Source organism: Ictidomys tridecemlineatus, chromosome 10 (assembly GCF_052094955.1).
Source record: "Ictidomys tridecemlineatus isolate mIctTri1 chromosome 10, mIctTri1.hap1, whole genome shotgun sequence".
NCBI classification, from domain to species: Eukaryota; Metazoa; Chordata; class Mammalia; order Rodentia; family Sciuridae; genus Ictidomys; species Ictidomys tridecemlineatus.
In genome coordinates, this window is record NC_135486.1 from 118,698,295 (window position 1) to 118,720,150 (window position 21,856).

Sequence of the window (21,856 nt, forward strand, 5' to 3'; positions counted from 1 at the left end):
CTCTTTTTTTTTTTTAAAAAAAAAAAAAAAAAAAAAAACAACCTCCAAAGCTCAGCTTATTTTGCCTTGGCTATGGTGTTACTGGTTTGGACAGTTTCCATTTTAAGCCTGACCTTTCTTGCTTCACAGAGGCAGCGTGCACAGGAGGGCTATACTCTGTAATTAGGTCACCAGCCGTCCTCCTGACGCCTGGGAATGTGTCAGGCCACGTGGGACACATGCAAACAGGCAGGATGACCAGTGGGTGTGCAAGTAGCCTCAGCAGGTCACCCATTCCTCTACCTGTTGACTCTGAGGCTTGAAGATGCCGACCACAATGCCTGGGGGGAAGGGCAGGTCAGGCTCATGGGTGAAGCAGGCCAGGCCAGTGGAGTCACTGAACAGAAATTCAGTAAAACTTGGTTGGCTTTTACTCAACTACAGGGAAGCATAAAATGCCGTACAAACAGGTATGATGCTGCAAATTACACTTCCATTTCAAAGTGGAAAAGAAAAAACCCTGGAATAATCAAAATGCTTAATAGTTCACATCCAGTCCAGGGCCAGGGACATCCTAAGCTTCCTGCCGTGGGGCCTGGCCAGCAGCTGTCCCTTCGTCATGAAGCCACGTGGAGCACGGGGTCCCACTGCGAGCCCTTCAGCTGGGAGCAGTGCTTGGTCTTGCTCAGCTTCATGATGGAGAAGAGCTGCTCGCAGACGTAGGTGCTGCCAAACATGGAGAGGACCCTGGCGCAGTGGCTGCGGTACCTGGGGTAGCTGCTCCAGAGGTGCCTGTAGAACTCGGGGACGCCCACCTCGTCGTACTTGGCCTTCAGCGCCGAGTTGCACTGCAGGTCGATCACCTCCAGCTGCAGCTCCTCGCGCACGCTCTCAATCCCGGTGGAGAACGGGGCGCTGAAGAGCCTCAGCTCGCTCTCGTAGCGCTCGAAGTCGGACAGTCGTTTCTGGAACTCCGTCTTCAGCTCCGCGATCCTGGGGACGTAGTTGAGGCCGTCGCCTTGGTGTCTGGCCACCAACTTCAGCGTGGGGAAATGGGCCAGGTTGTTCCTGGCCAGGTGCGTCTCCCAGAGGCACAGCTTGGCCAGGAAGGCGCGCAGTAGATCGTACATCTGCGTGACGACTTGCGAATGGCCCTGGAGGGAGACGTTCAGGGTGTTCAGGTGCATGGTCACGTCCACCAGGAAGGCCAGGTCCCGGATCCAGTCTTTGGAGCTCAGCTGGGGCACCGGCTTCCCTCGGGAGGACATGAAGGAGTCGATTTCCTCCAGAGACTCAAAGAACCTCTTGAGCACCAGCCCGCGGCTGAGCCACTTAATGCCGGTGTGGTAGAGGAGGCTGCCGTACTGGCTGTCCAGCTCGTAGAGCAGCGTGGTGAACTCGCCGTGGTTCAGCCCCCGGGAGCAGACCCAGTTCACCGAGTCCACCACCACGTCCATGACGTGGTCCATCTTTAGCTTTTGGGCACAGACGGACTCCGGGTGGATGATGCAGCGGATTGATTTCAGATCCGAGCCCTTGCACAGTGTGGCCACCTTGGATTTCAGTTTGGTGACGAGGCCGCTGTTGGCATCGACCATGGCGGGGGTGCCCGTGGAGGCCACGCTCACTAGTTTCGACCAGTCGATATTGAACTTCTTGAGACTCTTCTCCACGCGCGAGAAGACCTCATTGGCGGACTTGGTGCCCGTCATGGGCACCGTATCCAGGAGCTCCTCGGACACGTCGAAGCCCGCGTCCACGCCGCGGATGAAGATGGCCAGCTGGGTGGTGTTGTTGATGTCCGTGATCTCGTCGATGGCCAGGGAGTAGGCCACGAATGAGCGCAGCTTCTCACGCAGCTTCTCCCACAAGCTGCCGGCCACGTCCTCGGCAGGCTGCTCGGTCGCACTGTCGAGGCGCCCTGCGCTGGGCAGCACCTGCTTCTGCTCAGCGGGGCCGGCCTCGGGGGAGCCCAGGAGGTATCTGCGCAGCCCCCTCTTGAGCTCACGGAGCTTTTGGTCACGCATGTGCTCCGTGTACTGGTCGTAGTGCTTGCTGTGGTTGGTCTGGTAGTGTCGCCGCAGGTTGTACTCCTTGGACACCGACATGCTCTGCTTACAGATGAGGCACGTGGGGATGCTCTGCTCCTCCACAAAGAAGTAGGCGCGCTCCCACTTCTCCTGGAACACGCGTCCCTCCTGGTCGATCTTCCGCTTTCCCACTTCCCGGGAGACAGGGGGTGGGGGGAAGAAAACTAGGTCACCCTTTGATTTCGTGGTACCACCGGGATCAAAGCACGATGGTGAACCGAGGGACACAGGGGCTGGGGCAGGAATGGCCCCTGCAGAGGGGACGTGCACACTGTTGCCCAGTGGACATGCCCTCTGTGGCCGGAGGGTCACGTCTCAAGAAAACCTGGGGATGGATTTTTGTGAGACTTTCTTTGTGTGTGGCGTTAAGGATGAAATACGGTTCCACCCGCGCTGCACCATGACCTATAACTTCCATTTTAAAAGGTAGATGTGCCTGGGGCTGGGGCAGGGGCAGGGGCAGGGGCTGGGACTGGGGCTGGGGCAGGGGCTGGGGTGAGACTGGGCCTGGGCAGGGGCTGGGGCAGGGTCAGGGTCAGGGGCTGGGCTGGGCTGGGGAGGGCTCGCCTGGCATGTGAGACACTGGGCTGGTTCCTAAGCACCGGGTGAAAATAAACAAAGGCAGGCTGCCCATGAGTAAATACAAAACAAAACATAAAAAGGCATATGGGCCAACAAACGGGAGCTGGGGCAGAGCTGTGGAAGAGGGCAGGCTTAGCACGTCTGAGACCCTGGGTTCACTCCCCAGCACCACACACACAAAATCTTTGTTCAGAGCATAGCTGTGTTTGCTACACCTGCTTCAAACAGGATGAACTGGAGTATTATGTCTACATTTTAACCTTTTTGTAGTGCTGGAGATTGAACCAAGGATGATTTACCATTGAGCTGCGTCCCTAGTTCTTTTTATTTTGAGACAGGGTCCTGCTAAGTTGCGAAGGGATCTTGCTAAATTGCTAAGGCTGACCTCAAATTTGCAATCCTCCTGCTCACCCTCTCAAATTGCTGGGATCACAGGTGTGCCCCACGACAAATGGCCCATTTTTTTTTTTTTAAATACAAGGTTTTGCTAGATTGCTAAGCCTGACCTTGATCTTGTGATCCTCCTGCTACAGCCTCCCAAGTAGCTGGGATTAGGGGCACGTGCCACTGTGCCTTCTTGTTTGCATTTCAACATATGCTTTCTCATTTGAACCCCAAGAGAACTTTGAAGTAAGGAGCAGTGAGTGCAGAAGGCAGATTACCAGACGGCCCCAGACCTGCAGGGCTCATGCATGTACACCTGTTCCCTGTGTCGGTGTTTAGATCTAGGAGCCTGGCCCTGGCCAGGTCAGCAAGGTGCTTCCAGAGGGCACAAGGGAAGCGTTCACTGACGGAAGCCCAGAAAGTTACAGGACAGAAATCAAGTGTTGGTGGCTTGGGGCTGGGGACGGAGAGGGGAAATGACTGAAAGTGGGAGGGACGCATGTGCGGGGGGATGGGGGGACGTTCTGATGTTGGGTGTGGTGACCTTCGCACAACTCTGGAGATGCACCCAAAGTGGTGGAGCCTCGCCTCTGAATGCTCCCGTGGGAGAGCAGCAGCAGCTCAGCTGTCAACGTGAGGGATGAAGGAATTCCCTTAATACAAGTGGATTTTGGGGTGGTGCTGGGGTCTGAAGCCAGGGGCTTGCACAGCCTGGGAAGGTGCTTGACCACTGAGTCCACCTGATGAAGTGTAAATGGTTCCTCAGTAAAGCGAGGACATCTTTTGGCTGCCAGATGAGTTTAAGGAATAGGAACATTTAAACACACGGCCTAGTTTGCAAATTTTAAATCAGGAGGCTCCCTAGTGACTGGAGAGCTCGGGAATATCACCACACCTCCTGCTTGATCACTCTATAGGACACTGACTTCCTTGCCAGGGCTGCAGGGGACATTAAAAATATTTAGCAAGTAGGACTGGGGTCTGTGTGCCACGCCCCGTGCTGCAAACACATAAAAAAATTTAAGCACTAGCGTCTAGAAGCTTGTGCCAGGAAAAGTGAAGTATAACCCGAGGCTCTAGCCTCCAAAAGCAAAGGCCCCGCGTGAGTCTCTGCCACCCAGCCAGGGCACCCCGGTGCGGCATGTCCCCTCATGTAGACACTCACCATTGCTGAGCTCGAGGCCTGGAAGCGGTCTGGGGAGGGAGGGAGGGAGGGAGGGAGGGAGGGAGAGAGAGAGAGAGAGAGAGAGAGAGAGAGAGAGAGAGAGAGAGAGTTAGTGAAGGCCACGGAGCTCACAGTCCCCCATTAGAGTGCAGGCCGGGCAGAGGGCAGGAAGCTGAGGTGGGCTGCAGGCCAGGGCAGCGAGGCTGGCACGAGCTCACACCTCAAAGAGCAGGTGGCAAGATGCCAGCCTGGCCTGGAATCCCAGCAGCCCCCAGGCCACCCTCGGACAGAGCTCCCTGGGCTGCCCCTTGGGTTCCGCAGTCCCTGCCACGCTGGAGACTTCACTCACCTAATGACTGTGAATTTGATGAAGTCTGCAGCCTCCAAGATCCTTCTCATGGAGGTGATCTCTAGGTAGCCGGGGGCTTTGAACACCACACCTGGGGGCATGCCGTCGATCACCACGCAGCCCGGGTTGAAGGTGATTTTCCTGTAGGGAACTTTCACAGGGAAGTCCACGCCAATCGCTTCACCTGGGACGCGATGAGCAACATAAAAAGCTGAGCCTCACCTACTCTTCCCAAACCATGTTTACTCTCTTTTTTTTTGGTGGGGGGTACTGGGGATTGAATGTGGAGGCACTCCATCACCAAGCTGCATCCCCAGTACTTTTTTTTTAAAAAAAATATTTATTATTTATTTATTTATTTTTAGATGTAGATGGACACAACACAATGCCTTTATGTGCTGCCGAGAATCGAACCCGGGTCCTCTAGGCGAGTGCTCAATCACTGAGCCACAATCCCAGCCCTAGAACTTTTTATTTACTTTTTTAGACAAGATCTAAATTGCTGAGGCTGGCCTCCAACTTGCAATCCTCCCGCCGCAGCCTCTCCTGTTGCTGGGATTACAGGCATATGCCAAGGTGCTTGGCACCATCCTTTATCTTTAATGTCAGGATTTAAAACTCATCCTCCTCGAATGAGACCCTGGGTGACTAGCTATTGCTACTTTATTCTCTAGCGGTACATGGAAAAGCTCTTTGGTTACAAATACACACTGACAGGCTGGGATGTAGCTCGATGCACAGTGTGCACAGGTCCCTGTTCCCAATCCCCAGCACACAAAAAAGACACTGTCAACAACAAAAGAGAATACTGACTGATTCCGATCACAGCTTTTTCACAGATCAATTTCTTATAAGACATTCTTTTAAAAAGAAGCATTTCAAGCATATAAATAGTCGATACAAAAACTTACCAAATTTTCGGCTAAAGAGGTCATTGACTTGCTCTCGTAGCTGTTTAGTCTTTTCAATGTTTGATAATTTTTCTTTCTCGTTATCTAAAAATAATTAAGTACATAAATAAGCCAGGGTTATTAGTGTATTTTTCCCCCAAGAAAGCTGCTGAGAAAATGCCCATTAGCACTTCACCTGATTTATTGATCAGTTTACTTTCATAAGTAATCAGGCATTTTGGAAATTTATAAATAAAGTAATTATGGACAATAGAGAATTTTCCAGACTATAATTCTGTATAAATACACTCCATACTACTTTTAGGGAACATTTTCAATATCACACAAGACAAGGATGTGAACTCTAACACTCTTCAATAATTAGAAATCTTAATTAGTAGAAATTGTAGCCAAAGCAATACAACAAGAAAAAGGAATGAGATAGTAGGACTAGAAGGAACTATTTCTCAATATGTTAACATTTTATTCTATTTGATTTTGAATAACTAAAGCAATCAAATGGTTTAAATTGTATGCTATTTTAAAACAGCATATAGAAATCCCTACCTCAGCTCTCAGTTTCTTACCCTAGAGGAACTATCTTATTAGATTCTTTGCTATCTTTCCAGATACATCTTACAACACATTTAGAACAAAAGATTATTTAATGATGGGCAGTAAATAAATTACACCTCTGTGGCCAATTCCAATTCAATGACAGCTGGTACTTGAAGTTCCTACCCTACCCAGGCGAAACTATAGTCCCAGTAATCATGATAATAGGAGTGCACTTGGTGTGTGGTGACCTGCACTATTTTATATTCCTGAATTGTTGTTCCTTAGAGGTCAGAGTGAACTAATAAGCAAAAATCAACAGCTCCAAAAGACCAACCTGTGTCATAAAATAGTGGAGACAGAATGGAAGGTACAGTACAAATTATGATAAAGTGAGATCAATGTCCTTACCTGGAATTGCCACCTGTACAATCTTAAGATCTTCAACACCAGCTGCAGAATTTGTAATACTGAATGAATTTGTGTTTCCTTAAAAAAGAAATCATAAAAAATAATGCCATTTTGACTCTTTTTTAATATACTTTTTTAAAGTTGTAGATGGAATGGACACAATAGCCTTATTTTATTTATTTATTTGATGTGGTGCTGAAGTTTGAACCCAGTGCCTCAAGGCAGCAGGTGCCCCATCACTGAGCCACAACTCCAGCCCAACAAGGACTCCCTGAGCTGACCGCTCACCTGCCTTAGAGGCTAGTTTACAACTCATCGGGCTCCACAGACCATGAGTCACCAGCATGATCCTTGTCAGACAGAGGACAAAAGCCCACGTACAGATGGACTTCCCAGTGCTCCAACCCTCCACAGACGTATGCTCAATAGCGGCTAAGTTATTCAGCAAATAACTCATGGCTAATTCTTATTAAAAAAAAAACAAAAACAAAAAACTGCAAGCACCTCCTGTCTGTCTAGCACGTGCTGAGGCCTGTGCTCGCTGTACAGCTGCGATGCTCCCGAGGGCCAAAGCCTAGCACACAGCCCCCTTGGAGAATGTTTCCACGGGCCTCCACTTAAGTTAGTGCTGGGAGCTGCGATGCAGCTCAGTGGTCAGCACTTGCTTAGCAAGCGCAAAGCCCTGGGTTCCGCCCCCATCAAGTGCAAAGAAATGAAAAATAATGAATAAATACGTAAGTGTGGGACTTGGATCTTGACATTCAATTTTGTTCCTTCCGTTCTTAAAAGTACATTGAGGAAAACACCCATGTGTCCACCAAAAGGTGTGGGGGCCAACTGTGATGTTTCAGCCTTAAAAAGGAAAGAAGCTAAAAAAATAAAATAAAAAGGTGGGGGAGGGAAAAAGTTTGACACATGGTACCACGTGGATGAACCCTGAGGACAGACATTAGTGACAGCAGACAGACACGCTGCTTAGTCACATTTACATGGGAAATCTAGGACAGCCCGGTTCAGAGCAAGGGAACCCGAGCTGGAGGCCAGGAGGGGCTGGCCAGGGGAATGGGCAGCTGCTTCATGGCGTGTCTTGGGGTGATGGACAGGTTCCCCTTCTTCCTTTTGAGGTGCTGGGGTGAAACCCAGGGCGTTGAGCATGGTGAGGGCAGCGGATCTCAAGGCACCGGTGGGTAGGAAGGGTCACGTGGACACCTTGCAGTGCCTGAGACTGGGCCCCTGATGCTCTGGGTCACCAGCCGACTGACTCGGGCCCAATGCACTAGCAGCACAGTCCCGGAGTGGAAACCACAGGGGTCCCGGTGGCTGGGATAGGAAGCAGCCCCCATGCTCTGGAGGAATCTGACCCCGAGACACTCGGCCCAACCCCCGCCCTCTCGCCTGCACCTGGCCCCCAGCCGTCCTCCCTGCCCAGGGCTGGTGCCACTGTGCGTGGCCTGGCTGTGCTGCCCACAGTGCCCGGGGGCTCCGGGTGGGCTGCCTGGACACGCCCCGTCTCGGTGTCCTCCAGTCTTCCCTGGAAGCCCTTTGGGAAGAATGAAGACCACGTGTGGCCATGACGAGTCTTCTCACCTTCGACCTTCACGTGGCCTTTGGGGTCCTCGTTTGTGTCTGCACAGACCAGTTGGGCAGACTCTGGAAAGGAAAATGTCTAAAATGACCTTCACTATTTAGTGACCTCCAGGTGTCCCCATGGTCCCGGCTCCCTGAGCAACATGGGGCTGATCCCGGCATCTAGAGTGTCTTTTCCATGCATCGTCCACACGGGGAGATGGAACTGTCCAGGGGACAGTATAGGATCCCCTCCTAAGGGCTCATCTTATAAAGGGACTGTCCCCTCAGTCCTCCTGAGCAGAAGACGGATAAAATCCTTACCTGGCTAGACATTAGACACTAGCTCCCCAAACTCAGGCTCTTCTAGCAGGACTGGCCTAAAATTATACTAATTCTTACTAAAGACAGAAAGGCTAGCATTCAACACAAATGCCATGGGCTTGGCACTGTACTGTAGGTATGTAGCACGTCACCTCTGAGGGAAATTCATGAAGGGACCTGGGACCTCTCTGGGGAAGGAGGAGGGGGAGGGAGGAGAGGAGGGAGGACTTTAAAAAAAAAGAAAATGCTCCATTTTTCTAACCTTCCATTGGTAATTCCGTTTCCATTTCTTCATTGCTTGTGTTAGAACAGTCTCCTTCTGAAAGGAAAAAGAAAACTATGACCAAGGGAGAGATGCGAATTTAAAAAGAAGCCATGGGCCAGGTGGGGTGGTGCATGCTGGTGATCCCAGAGGCTTGGGAGGCTGAGGCAGGAGGATCACAAGTTCAAGGCCAGCCTCAGCAACTTAGTGAGACTTGTCTCCAAATTAAAAAAAAAAAAAAGAGCTGGGGATGTGACTCAGTGGTAAAGTGTCCTGGGGTTCAATCCAAAAAACAAAAAACAAAAAAAAAAGAGAGAGAGAGAGGATTGAGTGGTGAAGTGGGAAGTATTTTGGAACACAGAGAATATTTCACAATGAGCTCAAGCGAAACGCCCTGAGGCACCTCCACGCTGTACACTTAGGGGAAATCAGGCCCATCTTTGAAGTCAGGCTATTCACCCGCGTGGCTGCATGCTGGGTCAGCAAACACGGGCCTCCACTCCTCTGCCTGCCGTTCAGAGGGGGCGATTACGATTCACCACCTCACACAGCGGTCGGTACCTGGCACGTGGTGCTGGCAGTAGCAGGGGTCCTCCGACTCCTTCTTGACGGACACAGCTTCTGTCTTCAGGGAAATCCCTGTGAGTGCAAGGAGACCTAAGGTTAGGTGGGGGTCAAGGCCACCGGGTAACTCCACACTGTGGGGGACTCGCGGGAGGGCACTTGTCCAGCACACAGCATCATTTGTTGGGCCTTCAGTTTTGAAGGCTCCTGGTGCTGAGGAACTTTGTGTTTTTCTCGTGTTAACCTGTCTTCTGTTACTGAAGCTTCGCCATGAACCTAGCGACGGGAAGGTGTTTCTTCCTTTGCTGGCATTTTAGCCTGAATGGTTTTCATTTCAAATATGCACAGTATTTGTAATTAACTTTTTAAAATTTTTTAGATGTTGATGGACCTTTATTTTACTCATTTATTTACCCAGGGCCTCACCGGTGCTAACAAGTGCTCTGCCACTGAGCCACGACCCTGGCCCCGGTAGTAAACTTTTTAAAGTTCCAATTTATCAGACACTTTTATTAGACAATTCTAATAAAAGCAATCAATAAACCTGTGTGTTCTAGCTCTGCTGCCAAGAAAAATTCCTTTCTAATTGACCCAGAGCACTGAAACTGACTTCACAGTGAGTGTCTGAGATGCTGATAGGAACAAGCTCATTCAGCCAAGAGAGGAAGGGAAGGGAGGAGGGCAGGAGGGAGGGGAATGCAAAACTGTAGCTGCCAAAGCCTTTGCACAAATATCCCAGAGGGAAAGACTGAGGCCTGCTCTCGGATCCACTCTCGCTGCACCGTGGAACCCTCAGTGGAAAGTCACATGATACTGACAAGGAACAGAATTTGCTCAGTCGAACCACATCTCCAAGGAGAGGCCTCGACCAAGGAGGCCCACGTCCAGGCAGGTGGGGAGGAGGAGGCAGCAGAGTTGGGGCCAGGGTCCCTCAGGGCCTGGGGAGACGCTGACTGTGGGGAGCAGGGTCTGAGACTGGGGTCTCGGATGACCTCGTGCCTGTGGCATGCTTGGTGCCCGGGAAAGTCCCTATGCAAGGATGCAGGGTGCCGAGCTGCTGTGGCCATGGCCAGCAGGAGGAGGCTCTGGCTGGAGTCTCATCAGCGGGACCTTGATCTCAGGCTCAGCTCCTGGGAACGGAGGGACTTCCTGCTCGTCAACCACAGTGCTTCACCAGCTCCCTGCTCCTGAACCTGCCCGCGTGGCAGTAACTCCAACAATGGGCTTCCTTGAGAGGCGCACAAGCTCTGGACATTGCACACTGCGACTGTCCACGCAGATGGGACAAGCTGCCCACTGATGCTAGCTCTGTAGCTTTCGTGACGCTAGACAGTCAGTCTTCCAGCTGATGGTGAGACACACATGTCGGCTGGTGTCACCCTGAGGCTGGCTTCTCCAGCAGCGCAGCGCTCAGCTCCGCCTGAGCCCAGCTGTCATCTGCGCCTCAGAGTCTCATTTCCTCGTCCCCCTTCTCACCTTGCTAGAAGCTGCTAGTGGCCACGTTGTTCGCCGCAGCCGACAGGCCCCACTCCCACTGCGGGTCCTCCTGGATCTCACAGGAGCCTGTCCCACTCTGAGGTTGGGACTGGCTGAGTGCTGCCCAGCCACTGTGCTCGCCTGTGTCCCTCCATGTCCCTCTGCTGACTTCACCCAGAGCCCCTGTTGCGCTTGGGTCTCCAATGTCCTCCAAAGCCCAGTGTCAAAGGCTTGGCCTGAGAGGAGCCACTGGAGATGGAGGCCCTGGAGCCACCTGGGAGGCCTTTGGATGCCTGCGGTGCCCCAGGAGGCCGTGGGCTGGGCTCTGTCCTCCTCCAGTTCCCTGCTTCCTGGCCACAGGACGAGCCACGTCTCCCCACCACACTCCACGCTGGGCCACCTTGCCACAGGCCCAAGAAATGGGGCCAAGGGATCATGAATCCAAATCCTCAGAACTGTGCACCCATTAAGTCTCTTCTCAGGAACTGATGGTCTCAGGCCTCTGTCATGACAAAGGCTCTCACAGCCACCAGCGGGACGTCCCCCACGCCTGTTTCCAGACCCAGGTGAAGAGGGAGCTCAGCCCAGGCTACGTGTGGACAGGACACGAGGGCCCCCTCATGGAGAAAGGACGCTTGGTGACGACAGCCGGGGAGCCTGGCCAGGGATGCTGGCCACTGTGTCCCTCTCAGGGACACACCTGTCCTCTGGGGGAGGCTGGAGTGCTGACTTCTCATTTAGAACCACTGAGGCCTCCATTCTCCTGCTTTCTCCTCCTCCCCCTCCTTTATTTATCTTTTTATTTTGCGGGGAGCACAAGGGTTTGAACCCAGGGCACTGGACCACTGAGCCACACCCTAGGCCTTTTTACATTTTATTTAGAGACAGGGTCTCACTGAGTTGCTTGGGATTTCACTAAATTGCCGAGGCTGGCTTTGAACTGGTGATCCTCCTGCCTCGGCCTCCCGAGCCCCTGGGATGACAGGCATGCGTCACCAGGCCTGGCCCTTTTTGAGATTTTGGTCTAAGTTTTCTGACTCCCATGTTTAAGGCATTCCATGCTTTCCCACCCTTGGACTGAACACTGGGTTCTTAACAAGTGTCCCTTCTGTCTTTCACATGTTCCTGTAACTCGTGCTGACTGTCTTTTCCTGAGGAGCTGGGGGCATCTCCTCGTCCATCAGAGGGGCTTTGCCACTCTACACACAGGCACTAGAACGTTCCGTGCTCCTGCGTCACAGAAAACTTGAGAGGCAGACAAGATGCTTCCAGAAATGGAGGCTGCTCCCCGGTCGGTCAGGCTGGGGTTCCCAGCGCCCGCTCAGGGCTCCCCTCACTCCCCACTCAGGCTTCATCTAAGTAGAGACAAAATAAGACTCTGTCCCCAGACACACCTGCTCAAGGACACCTGAGTGGCTACGTCTACTGACCTTGAAGGCGCTCTTCCAGATATTTGGGTCAAATATGATCACAGGTTAAACATCCAACTCTGAAAAGCTCCAGAATCCAGAGGATTTTGAGCGCTGACATGAGCTCCCTGGTGGCAGATTCCACACGCAACCCCACGTGATGGCAACACGCGAAACACAGGCGTGCCGAAGACACCATGTAAAACCACCTCGGCTACGCGCAAAGATGTTCCTAAAACGGAAGCGCCTTTCCTGTTTCACCTCCGCTCCTGTCCCTGAGATGTCTCTTCTCTGTCTCAGCTTGCGTGCGTGTACACACACACACACAGACACACACACAAACACAGACACACAAACACACACAGACACACAAACACACACACAAACACACACACAGACATACACACATATTCTAAAATCCCACAAAATCTAACGTTGGAAACATCTGTGGTCCCAGCATGTCCAGTAAGGGACACTCCACCTGGATCCTTCAAACTGGGCCTCGGTCGAGGCTGATGAGTGTCCAGCCCCCTCCTCTTTTTAAAGTAAAACCAAAGAGAGTCCAGTGGTCACACCTGATTCTGAAGACCTACCAGAATCGTCCATGGGTTCGGTTTTCACGCTGATGGCACCACAGCTGAAAGGAGAAGGGGTCTGGTCAAGACAGGCCACGTGAGGACTGGCCACAGGCTCCTAGGCCTGCAGAGCCCTAGCACCCTGGATCCCTAGCCCCCAGGTCCAACCGACCCTGAATGCGAATTGCCTTAACACAAACGTGCTAGTGACCTGCTGCAGAGTCAGAGGTGCCTGTTACCTAGCCTGGATGAAACCACTCAGAATACAACTAGCAACACAGCCCTTCGTATTGGACTGGAAATGTTATGACTTCTAAAAAGTTACCACTTTGTGGCTGGATATGGATGCCATTTGTCCCTTACCTTTCCTTTGGTGACAGTACTGCTCTCTCAGAGTCTGCTACCGTCCCATGAGCACCTGTGCAAGAATACAAAGACCTGCTGGTCCCTCTCAGCCCTGGAACTGTGACCAGGGTTCAGAGCTCTGTCACCTGGGCTGGGTGGGGCTCAGTGGTAGGCGCTTGCCTTGCATGTGTAGGGCACTGGGTTCGATCCTTAGCACCACATAAAGTAAAATAAAGGCATGTGTTGGGCTGGGGATGTGGCTCAAGCGGTAGCGCGCTTGCCTGGCGTGCGTGTGGCCCGGGTTCGATCCTCAGCACCACATACCAACAAAGATGTTGTGTCCGCCGAATACTAAAAAATAAATATTAAAATTCTCTCTCTCTCTCTAAAAAAAAAAAAAAAAAAGACACGGGGCTGAGGCTGGGCTGAGTGAAGAGCACTTGCCTAGAAAGTGTGAGGCCCTGGGTTCGATCCTCAGCACCACATAAAGAAAATAAAACAAAATAAACGTCTGTGTACATCTACAACTAAAAGAAATTTAAAAAATATATTGTGTCCTAAAAATATTTAAAAAACCCAAAAAACAAAAAAACAAAACACAAAAAACAGTCCTATCAATGAAAGCAAATGCAGGAGAACAGAACACTCCTGGCTCAAGTCATCGTGGGAGGGCAGCGGGGAAGGAGGCCCCCTCGGGTCAGACCCTGTATCCAGGACCACGGACTTGGGCAGAGGCTCTGGGGCGAGAGGGACAGATGGGCTGGCCCCACCCTCCGCCACTGGGTGCTCGGACAAGGCCCTGAACTTCCCCTTTGCCTCCTGGGGAAAATGGTGGTTGTGGAGGCTGATCACATTCAGCCCTCGAGGCCACGGGCTCCAGACCCATCGCTGTGGATTCGGCAGCAGACAGGCCCAGACTTGGGTCGTCACAGCAGAGCCACCACCTGCACTGCCCAGGGTGGCCGTGAGCACCAGGGGGTTCTCTGCAGACACTGCCTGGGAAAGAGCTGAGCTTCTGCAGGGCTTCTCTGGCAGAGGGTCCGGGCACCGTCCCTCACGGACCCCAGGGCACCCTATGTACGTGAAGGGACTTACAGTGCCCAGCCACTAAGCTCTGGTATTGTCCTGCAATGAAGATCCGAGCTGCCCGGGAGGCTGGTCACCTGGTCACCTGCCACCCCTCGTCCAGCCCTATTCTAGCACGAGCCAGCAGGACGCACGATGGCCCCGACATGCTGTCCGTGGCTCAGGGGAGGCGAGCCAACCTGGCTGGCCTGTCCTGCCTTGGTGGAGGCTGTGTGGCGCCCTTTTCAGTCCTGGTCCTCCGTGACGGCCCCAGGTCAAGGGCTTTGACTACGCCCTGGAAGGACAGCGTGAGGAACTGGGAGGTGGCCAAGTACAGCCTGGAGCTGCTCCGGCACATGGTCCCCTGCTCAGCCTGAGGCCGAGGAGCCGTGCGGGGCCTGGTGCCAGTGGGTGCTGGGCACACACACAGTTTTCTGGCTGGTCTGTGGGTGGCTTCCCTGAGAACTGACCTGTGCAGCCCCGGCTTAGCGCAGGGGCCAGGGCCAGGGCCAGCTCCTCTCCAGCCCCTCCCGGGCCCGGGCCCCCTGCAGCCGTCCTGACAGCACAGAGGCCGTCCCTGGCTCAGCTAGGTGGTTGCACTCCTCTAGACCACAGCAGCACACCTAGGTCCCCTCTGGAAGCCAGCAGTGCCAACATCCCAATATGGGGGTGCCTGCGCCACACGCTTCCATGGACAGGGAAGAGGTGGCCTTACTGCCCTCTGGGGAGGCAAGCGGGGGCCTGGGGGCAGGGTCACAGCTCTCCTGGGTGCACATGTCCTTCCCTATGCTCAAGTCCCTAAAGACGGCGCCCTGACCCTGCTTGCCGAGGAGGAAGCACAAGATGTGCCCAGGTGCGAGTTTTAAGGAGAAGCAGAAGGTGCTCGGCCGGTCAGTGCAGCCAAGCCGAGGGACAGTAGCTGTCACTTACCCAGCTGGCTCTCAGGACCTAGGAAAGGTCTGCAAGAAAACCAACACCGGTTACCCGACCGCAGCACACCAGCACGTCGCACCGCGGACGGTCCCCTCGTCAGGGCCACAGGACACTCAACAGCCAGTCAGCGAAGCCATCCAGGCAGCTCTAAGCGCACCGCGGGGAGGGCACGGGCGGGTCACCTGTGTATGATGAACGAGATCCCCGCTCTGTCCTCCAGGATGCGCTTGAGGGTGGCGAGGTCGTAATTCTCGGGGTGCTGAAAGGCGAGCCCCTCTGGGAGGCCCTGCACCTCCACAGCCGCCTGGTCGCGCAGCATCTGCTCATAGGGGACGGGCACCATCGCCGTGGTCCCCAGCGCCTTCCCTAGAGGGCAAGCCGTGGACGGTGTGAGGACGCTACCCGCGGCTGGACTTGGTGTAACCAGTGAGCCCAGTTGGTGGCGCTGGCTTTGATCACACATCAAAAGCAGAAAGCCCCTGTCCCTCTCCCTCCTGCGGGCTTTACCCTCAGCCTTCACCTCTGGGAGGCGCCCAGCTGGGGTGGTGTCGGACTCCGAAGGGGCGGTGAGCCCCCAGGCATGAAGCCCCATTTCTCAGAGAGATGTCACCTGAGACTCCTCATAGAGGGATGTCACCTGGAGGACCCCAAAGTTGAATGTCCAGACCCCTGCAGGGGACGGACATGCTGAGGTCTTTGGAGGAGGAACGAGGTCCTGGGGTGCTGGGGGTCATGGAGGTGAGCTGCGGGGGCGCCTGCCGAGGGTTCTGCCTGTGTACTGGGGGCTGAGCCCAGGGCCTCCTGCAGGCACTGCTGGGCTGTCCTAAGGTCCCTGGGGGGCACGGGAGGTACAGAGACAGCTGAGGGGAGAGGGGCCCTGGACCCAGTCTTGCTGGGGGCTCTGCGAGGGGACCAGGGCAGGAAGCCCGGTCAGCACAGAGGGGCTGGATTGAGACAGATGCTGCCGAAGGACACTCAGCCTGGACCTGATTAGAAAGTGGGTTTAAAATGCCCACAACGCCCTGGGAGCCATGCTGGTGGCTGTCACACCCTGTCCCTTAGTGACCAGAGGGCTCGTGCTCGAGGCGGGCTTTACCGTAACAGAGGCAGAAGTGGTCCCCAACTGCTTTCCTGAGCGTCTCTGCTTCTCCTGGGGACGCCTGTGGCCCGTGGGCAGGACGGGGGGGCTTCGCCTCACTCGGCTCCTCCATGAGGCCTGCCGCAGACCACGGGCAAGGTCAGCGCACGGGCCACCGGCTCCCTGCCGTGGGCCCCACTGCACCCACCCCACAGTCCCCACTGTGCCCACCCCACAGTCCCCACTGTGCCCACCCCACAGTCCCCACTGTGCCCACCTACAGTCCCCACTGCGCCCACCTACAGTCCACCCTGTGGGTGTTCAAAGAAAGCTGGAAAGGAACAAACAAAACCAGGAAAGAAAGAAAAGAGCGAGCCGGGTGCAGAAATGCACACCTGCAATCACAGGGACTGGGAGGCTGAGGCAGGAGGATCCCAAGTTCAAGACCAGCCTCAGCAACTCAGTGAGACCCTCCCTCAAAAAATAAAAAGGGCTGGGATGTGGCTTGGAGTTAAGAGTCCCTGGGTTCAATCCTTGGTACCAAAACAAAACAAAACAAAACAAAACTAGTGTAGACTTTTATGAACAGGACACAGCGCACGCTGCAATGAATCTGCTGATACAGAGACCTGTCAATAGTCCAACCTGGAAAGACAGACTAGAGTTTGAAGACATTTTCATCCCAGAAATTCGTTTACCATGCTGTGGAAAGTGGCGATCACTGTGAGGCAGACCACCCCTCTGAACATCTGGGCCTCCAGCATGGCCGCTCCACAAGTTTACAGCTGGTTGTTTTAATCAAGATGAAGTCAGGGGGTAGAAACTGCGAAATCATTTGGGCAGGGAAAGCTTAAAAGGATGATCAACTAGTGATAAGAAATCAGTGCCAAGGGGTGACAAGAGTGAGGGACAGTCATGGCAGCTGAGGGCGCAGCTGGGAAGCTGCCTGGGCAGCTCTGTGCTGCAGGGATTCGCGGGGAGGCAAACTCTGGAGTGCCTGGGGATCCTAGACGTGCGGGGGGCCGGCTGGGAACCCGCAGAAGCTGCAGGAAGGCCCCGCGGAGCCCCGGGAGGGGAGTGCCACCGGGCATCCCAGATGCTAGCGTCACTGTGCACCTTGTAATCCCAGCTGCTGGAGAGGCCGAGGCAGGAGGAGCACAAGTTTGAGGCCAGTCTCAGCAACCTAGTGAGACCCTATCTCAAAGAATAAAAAGGGCTGGGAGGTGTGGCTCAGCGACTAAGCATTCCTGGGTTCAATCCCTGGTACCAAACCAAACCAAACCAAAAGGAAGTTATTCCAGTGCAAGAAGTATCAAAATTCTCAGTATTTGGGACACCTATTGTACCCCTACCTCTATGTGGTGGAGTACAGAACAATTGGAGGACCCCACCCCAGTAATGAAGCTCCTTCCTTGGGACAGAAGTGAAAGAAGGGATTATGTGCTCAGAGTTCTGGTCTGTCTGGGGTCTGCCTGAGGCACTGGTTTCCGTCCCACTTGATTTATACTAATGACATTTGCACCAGAGTTTGAAGCCACTGAAAACAGAATATGCAGAATGTTAAAGCAGCAGTTCCACCATCTGGTGACAGGGAGAGCAAGGTCAAATAAGGCTTGAGAGGTCCTGGAACCTCCAGCCAGGCTAACTGGTGAGGCCTTCCCTACACAAAGTCCACATGCAAAGACTGAAACAAGTTGATGTTTTTTAAATGTCTAAACACCAGAACAACAAGAAATAACTGATAAGCTTTACAAAGAAACAAGGAAACATGGCCCAAAATAATGACATAAAATTTCAGAATTAGATCCAAAAGAAATGCAGATCTACGAGCTGCCTGACAAAGAAATGAGAATAATTATCATAATGATGCTCAATGAGCTAAGAGTACAGATAAACAATTAAACAGAAACAGGTAAACAATGCATGAAAAAAATAGAACACCAAGAAAGAGAATTTATAAAAAGAATCAAACACAAACTCTAGAGTTAAAAAATACAGTAACTGAACTGAATAATTCATCAGAAGTATTCAACAGCAGACTCGACTGGTCCAAAGAAACAAGGGGGAACATGAAGGAGACAGGCTGTTGGAAATCATTGAGTAACAGAGCAAAAGAAGGAAGGAAAGGAAAGGGAGATTAAGGGGGTTGAGAAATTCTATTAAGCAGACCAGCACATGCACAATGGGAATTCCAAAAGAAGAAAAGGACAGAGTTTATTTTTTTATTTTTTAAATTCTTTTTTTAAGAGAGAGGGGGGGGGGGAAGAGAGAGAGAGAGAGAGAGAGAGAGAGAGAGAGAGAGAGAGAGAGAGAGAATTTATTTATTTATTTATTTTAGTTATCGGCGGACACAACATCTTTGTTTGTATGTGGTGCTGAGGATCGAACCCGGGCCGCACGCATGCCAGGCGAGCGCGCTATCGCTTCAGCCACATCCCCAGCCCCAAAAAGGACAGAGTTTATTTGAAGAAATAATGGCCCCAAGCTTCCCAAATCTGAGGAGGAAAATCAGATATTTTTTTTTTTCAAATTCAAGAAGCTCCATGAACTCCAGTGGGGATGAACCCAAGAGCCCCGCCCGGGTGCACTGGAGAGCCCTGCCTGAACTCAAAGCCAAGGAGAGGGTGGGGGCAGGAGAGGAAGGCGGTTTAGCACACACAGGAGATTCCATAAGACCAGCAGCAGCTTCTCAGCAGGAATTCTGCAGGCCAACAAGAACAGGCTGATGTTTTCAAAGTGCTAAAAGAAGAAGAAAAAAATAAACTGCCAACCAAAAACCTAGTATTTGGAAAAACTACCCTTCAAAAGTTAGGGTTCTACCTAGTGTATGATTCTGTTGTATGAGATGTCAAAATAGCAGAACTCACAGGAATGGGGAGCGGGCTGGGAGCCGGCAGGCCTGGGGGCCTAGGAAGAGGGGTAGTTTACTGGGTATGAGGTTCAGACTTGCAAGATTCAGAGATCAGAGATCTGTTTCACAACAATGGAAACATGCGTGATCCTGAGTAGCTGGATTGTAGGTAGGCGCCGCACACCCAGGTTAGAGATTTTAATCCTCCCTTGGTCAGAAACAGAATAAGTAGGCAAAAACCAGAAAGAGTGCAGAACAATATTCGACAACTGACCTGTTTGGCCCATTAACTGCACAAGCCAATGTTCTTTAAAGTGCACATGAAATGTCTGCCAATACAAATGATATGCTGAGCCAGACCTCAGGTTTTGATAAATTCAAAAGAACTGAAATCACCTGAAGCACCTTTTTAGACTACAGTGGAATGTAATTAGAAATCAATACTGAAGAAAGGCCCCGCGTAGTCAGAACTGAAGCAAAATGCTTCTAGGTCAAGTCAAAAAGGAAGACTCCTCTTGCCCAAGGCCTGTGCGGGCTATGGATTTTGGGTTCCCCTTGTGTGAAGTGTACCAGTTGAGAAACACGGCGAAAATCACAGACCCAGAAAGTAATTCTCAAAAAGTGGGGGCAGGACGGCTTTAGGACCTAGCGTCCTGCTTCAAACTGGAAGGAGAGAGAGAAGAGCCTGCATTTGCTTTATTTATACAAGGGGGCTTCAAGGGATTTTCACAGAATATTCTTTTGCCAAATAAGATAGAAGGAGGGCCGTCCACGTCCAGCAGTAACACCGGGGTCCAGAGCTAAGAGCAGCCTCTCTAGCCGAGGGAAGACTGAGGTCACCATGTGCTCTGCATGATCCATTAAGTGAAAGAAGCCACAAAATGACCTGCAATGCCTGACCAAGATCTCCCAGGCCCTGAGGCCGAGTAGAGGTTTCCAGTAGCTCAGGGGTGCCCCCACCCCCAGACTGTGAAGGTCAGAAAATATTTTTAGCTACCTGATCACGAAAACCTATCCCAAGTGGAAGGCAGCTAAAACATTGCCTCGAGGGAAAATCCTAACTTTAAACACATGAAATGGGAAAAAAGTCAGTGACCTAAGCTACCAAACCAAGAAAAGAAAAGCAATTGAACCCAATAAAAAATACAGTATGTCAGTAACAAAGAGGAGAATAGACATAACAGGGAATAGAGAAATAAACAAGCCAAACATTAGCTATTGGAGAGCCAGGTGGTTAGATCTTTTGCAAGATGTATTTAGGAAAAAAAGGGAAACAAATTATTAATATCGAGACAAAAGTGGAAATATTGATATGTATCTCCAACATACAGGCATTAAAACAAGACAGCAGAGATATTACGAAACACGGAGACACAACACAGACGGGATGTCTTAGATGAATAGATAAGTGTTTTGCAGTAAAATCGTACACACATACCCCTGGCCAACCTTTGGAGGCAGCTATATGAACTACACAGATGTGCAAACACACACACTCACCCTTATGACCTCTGACAAAACTGATGAATATTTTTCCTTTTTGTGCACCAGGGATTGAATCCAGGGGTGCTTAGCCACTGAGCCACATCCTCGGCCCTTATTTCACTTTTTATTTTGAGATAGCGACTTGGTAAGTTGCTTAGGGCCTTACCAAATTGCTGAGGCTGGCTTTGAGCTCACCGTCCTCCTGCCTCAGCCTCCCGAGCCACGGGGATTACAGGCGTGCGCCACCACACCTGGGTTTTTCCTTTTTTGATTCCAAGGAATACCGACCTGCCAACTCGACCCTCCTTCCTCCTAGAGATGGCCACAGCACAGGTGTCAGCTCTCACACCTGAAGTCATCCTGACAGGGGCCACAAGTGCTCACTAATTCCCCAGGCACTTGAATACGCCGTGGCCTGCTCAAGGCCCGCCCTGAAAGTCCCAAAGAGCCGATGCGGTGGCGCATACCTGTAATCAAAGTGATCCAGGAGGCTGAGGCAGGAGGGTTGCAAGTTCCACGCCAGCCTCGGCAACTTAGCAAGACCCCATCTCAAATAAAACAAATAAAAGGGCTGGGGGAGTGGCTCCGTGGTAGCGCAGCCCTGGGTCCGTCCCGAGCACCACAACACTACACAACACAACATCACATGACACAACACTACACGACACAACGTGACACAACACGACAACAAACATGCTTAGGACAACACGTGAAGCTCAGAAGATCGTAAGACACAGCCTGGCCCCCACGCATGTTCAGGTCTGGGAAACACGAGGGGGAGCGTGAACACCTACAGTATCTGGCGAAGTCCTTCTGCAGATCCTTCCTGGTGTTGACGAAGGCGCATCCCCTCTCGGTGCCCACCACGAACACGTCTGTCTCGTACACGGCGATGCAGGCCACCTCCACCTTGGACTTGGCCAGCTCCTTACACTGCAAGAGAAGCAGCGAATGGCGTTGTCCAGACACGGGCAGATCTGGAGTTCAGGAGAGGAACCAAAAGTAGGTAAAGGAAGGGGTATCTGAGCCAGGCGTGGTGCCCACTCCTGTGACTCCAGAGGCTCGGGAGGCTGAGGCAGGAGGATCGTCAGTTCTAAGCCAGCCTCAGCAACAGTGAGGCCCTAAGCAACTCAGGGAGACCCTGTCTCTAAATAAAACACAAATAGGGCTGGGGGTGTGGCTCAGTGGCCAAGTGTCCCCGAGTTCAACCCCTGGTCACTGCCTCCCCCCAAGAGGAATATCTGTTTGGAAAGAGAAAAATCACCATGAAAAAAATTATGCAGCAAATACCATGTCATGAAAGCCGGAAAGGAAGCTACATTAAGGTGCTACGCGTCCCTCCGTCAGGGCTTCTCCTGACCCTCTGGACGCAGACTCTTGCTTTAACAACAATTTCACAACATCATTTTGCATGGACGGTGGAGAGAGCACCTACTATTCCAACATGGCCCAACACGCTAATCATTCACAACCGAGACGCCAGGTGTGAGAATTCAGACAGACACGCTCGATGTTTGG

The 21,856-nt window shown here is 52.3% G+C and overlaps 1 protein-coding gene across 3 annotated transcripts in view; it reads right to left on the reverse strand.

The window, feature by feature from the left end:
• Positions 1-387: 387 nt before the first annotated feature.
• LOC101973730 (general transcription factor II-I repeat domain-containing protein 2B) overlaps positions 388-21,856 on the reverse strand; it is a 31,616-nt gene continuing 10,147 nt past the window's right edge. The window contains exons 3-17 of one of the 3 annotated variants that reach the window (XM_078023930.1): positions 21,133-21,271; positions 20,806-20,886; positions 16,021-16,140; positions 15,107-15,290; positions 14,922-14,950; positions 12,945-12,999; positions 12,600-12,643; positions 9,119-9,196; positions 8,558-8,614; positions 7,993-8,055; positions 6,406-6,483; positions 5,461-5,544; positions 4,550-4,733; positions 4,201-4,229; positions 388-2,200 (exon numbers count right to left, since the gene is read on the reverse strand). In XM_078023930.1, the coding sequence (XP_077880056.1) occupies positions 597-2,200; positions 4,201-4,229; positions 4,550-4,733; positions 5,461-5,544; positions 6,406-6,483; positions 7,993-8,055; positions 8,558-8,614; positions 9,119-9,196; positions 12,600-12,643; positions 12,945-12,999; positions 14,922-14,950; positions 15,107-15,290; positions 16,021-16,140; positions 20,806-20,886; positions 21,133-21,271 (2,829 nt within the window). In that variant the 3' untranslated portion in view covers positions 388-596. Of the gene's footprint in view, positions 2,201-4,200; positions 4,230-4,549; positions 4,734-5,460; positions 5,545-6,405; positions 6,484-7,992; positions 8,056-8,557; positions 8,615-9,118; positions 9,197-12,599; positions 12,644-12,944; positions 13,000-14,921; positions 14,951-15,106; positions 15,291-16,020; positions 16,141-20,805; positions 20,887-21,132; positions 21,316-21,856 lie in introns of all 3 variants that reach the window. The other 2 variants (XM_078023932.1, XM_078023931.1) reach the window with 2 other exon arrangements.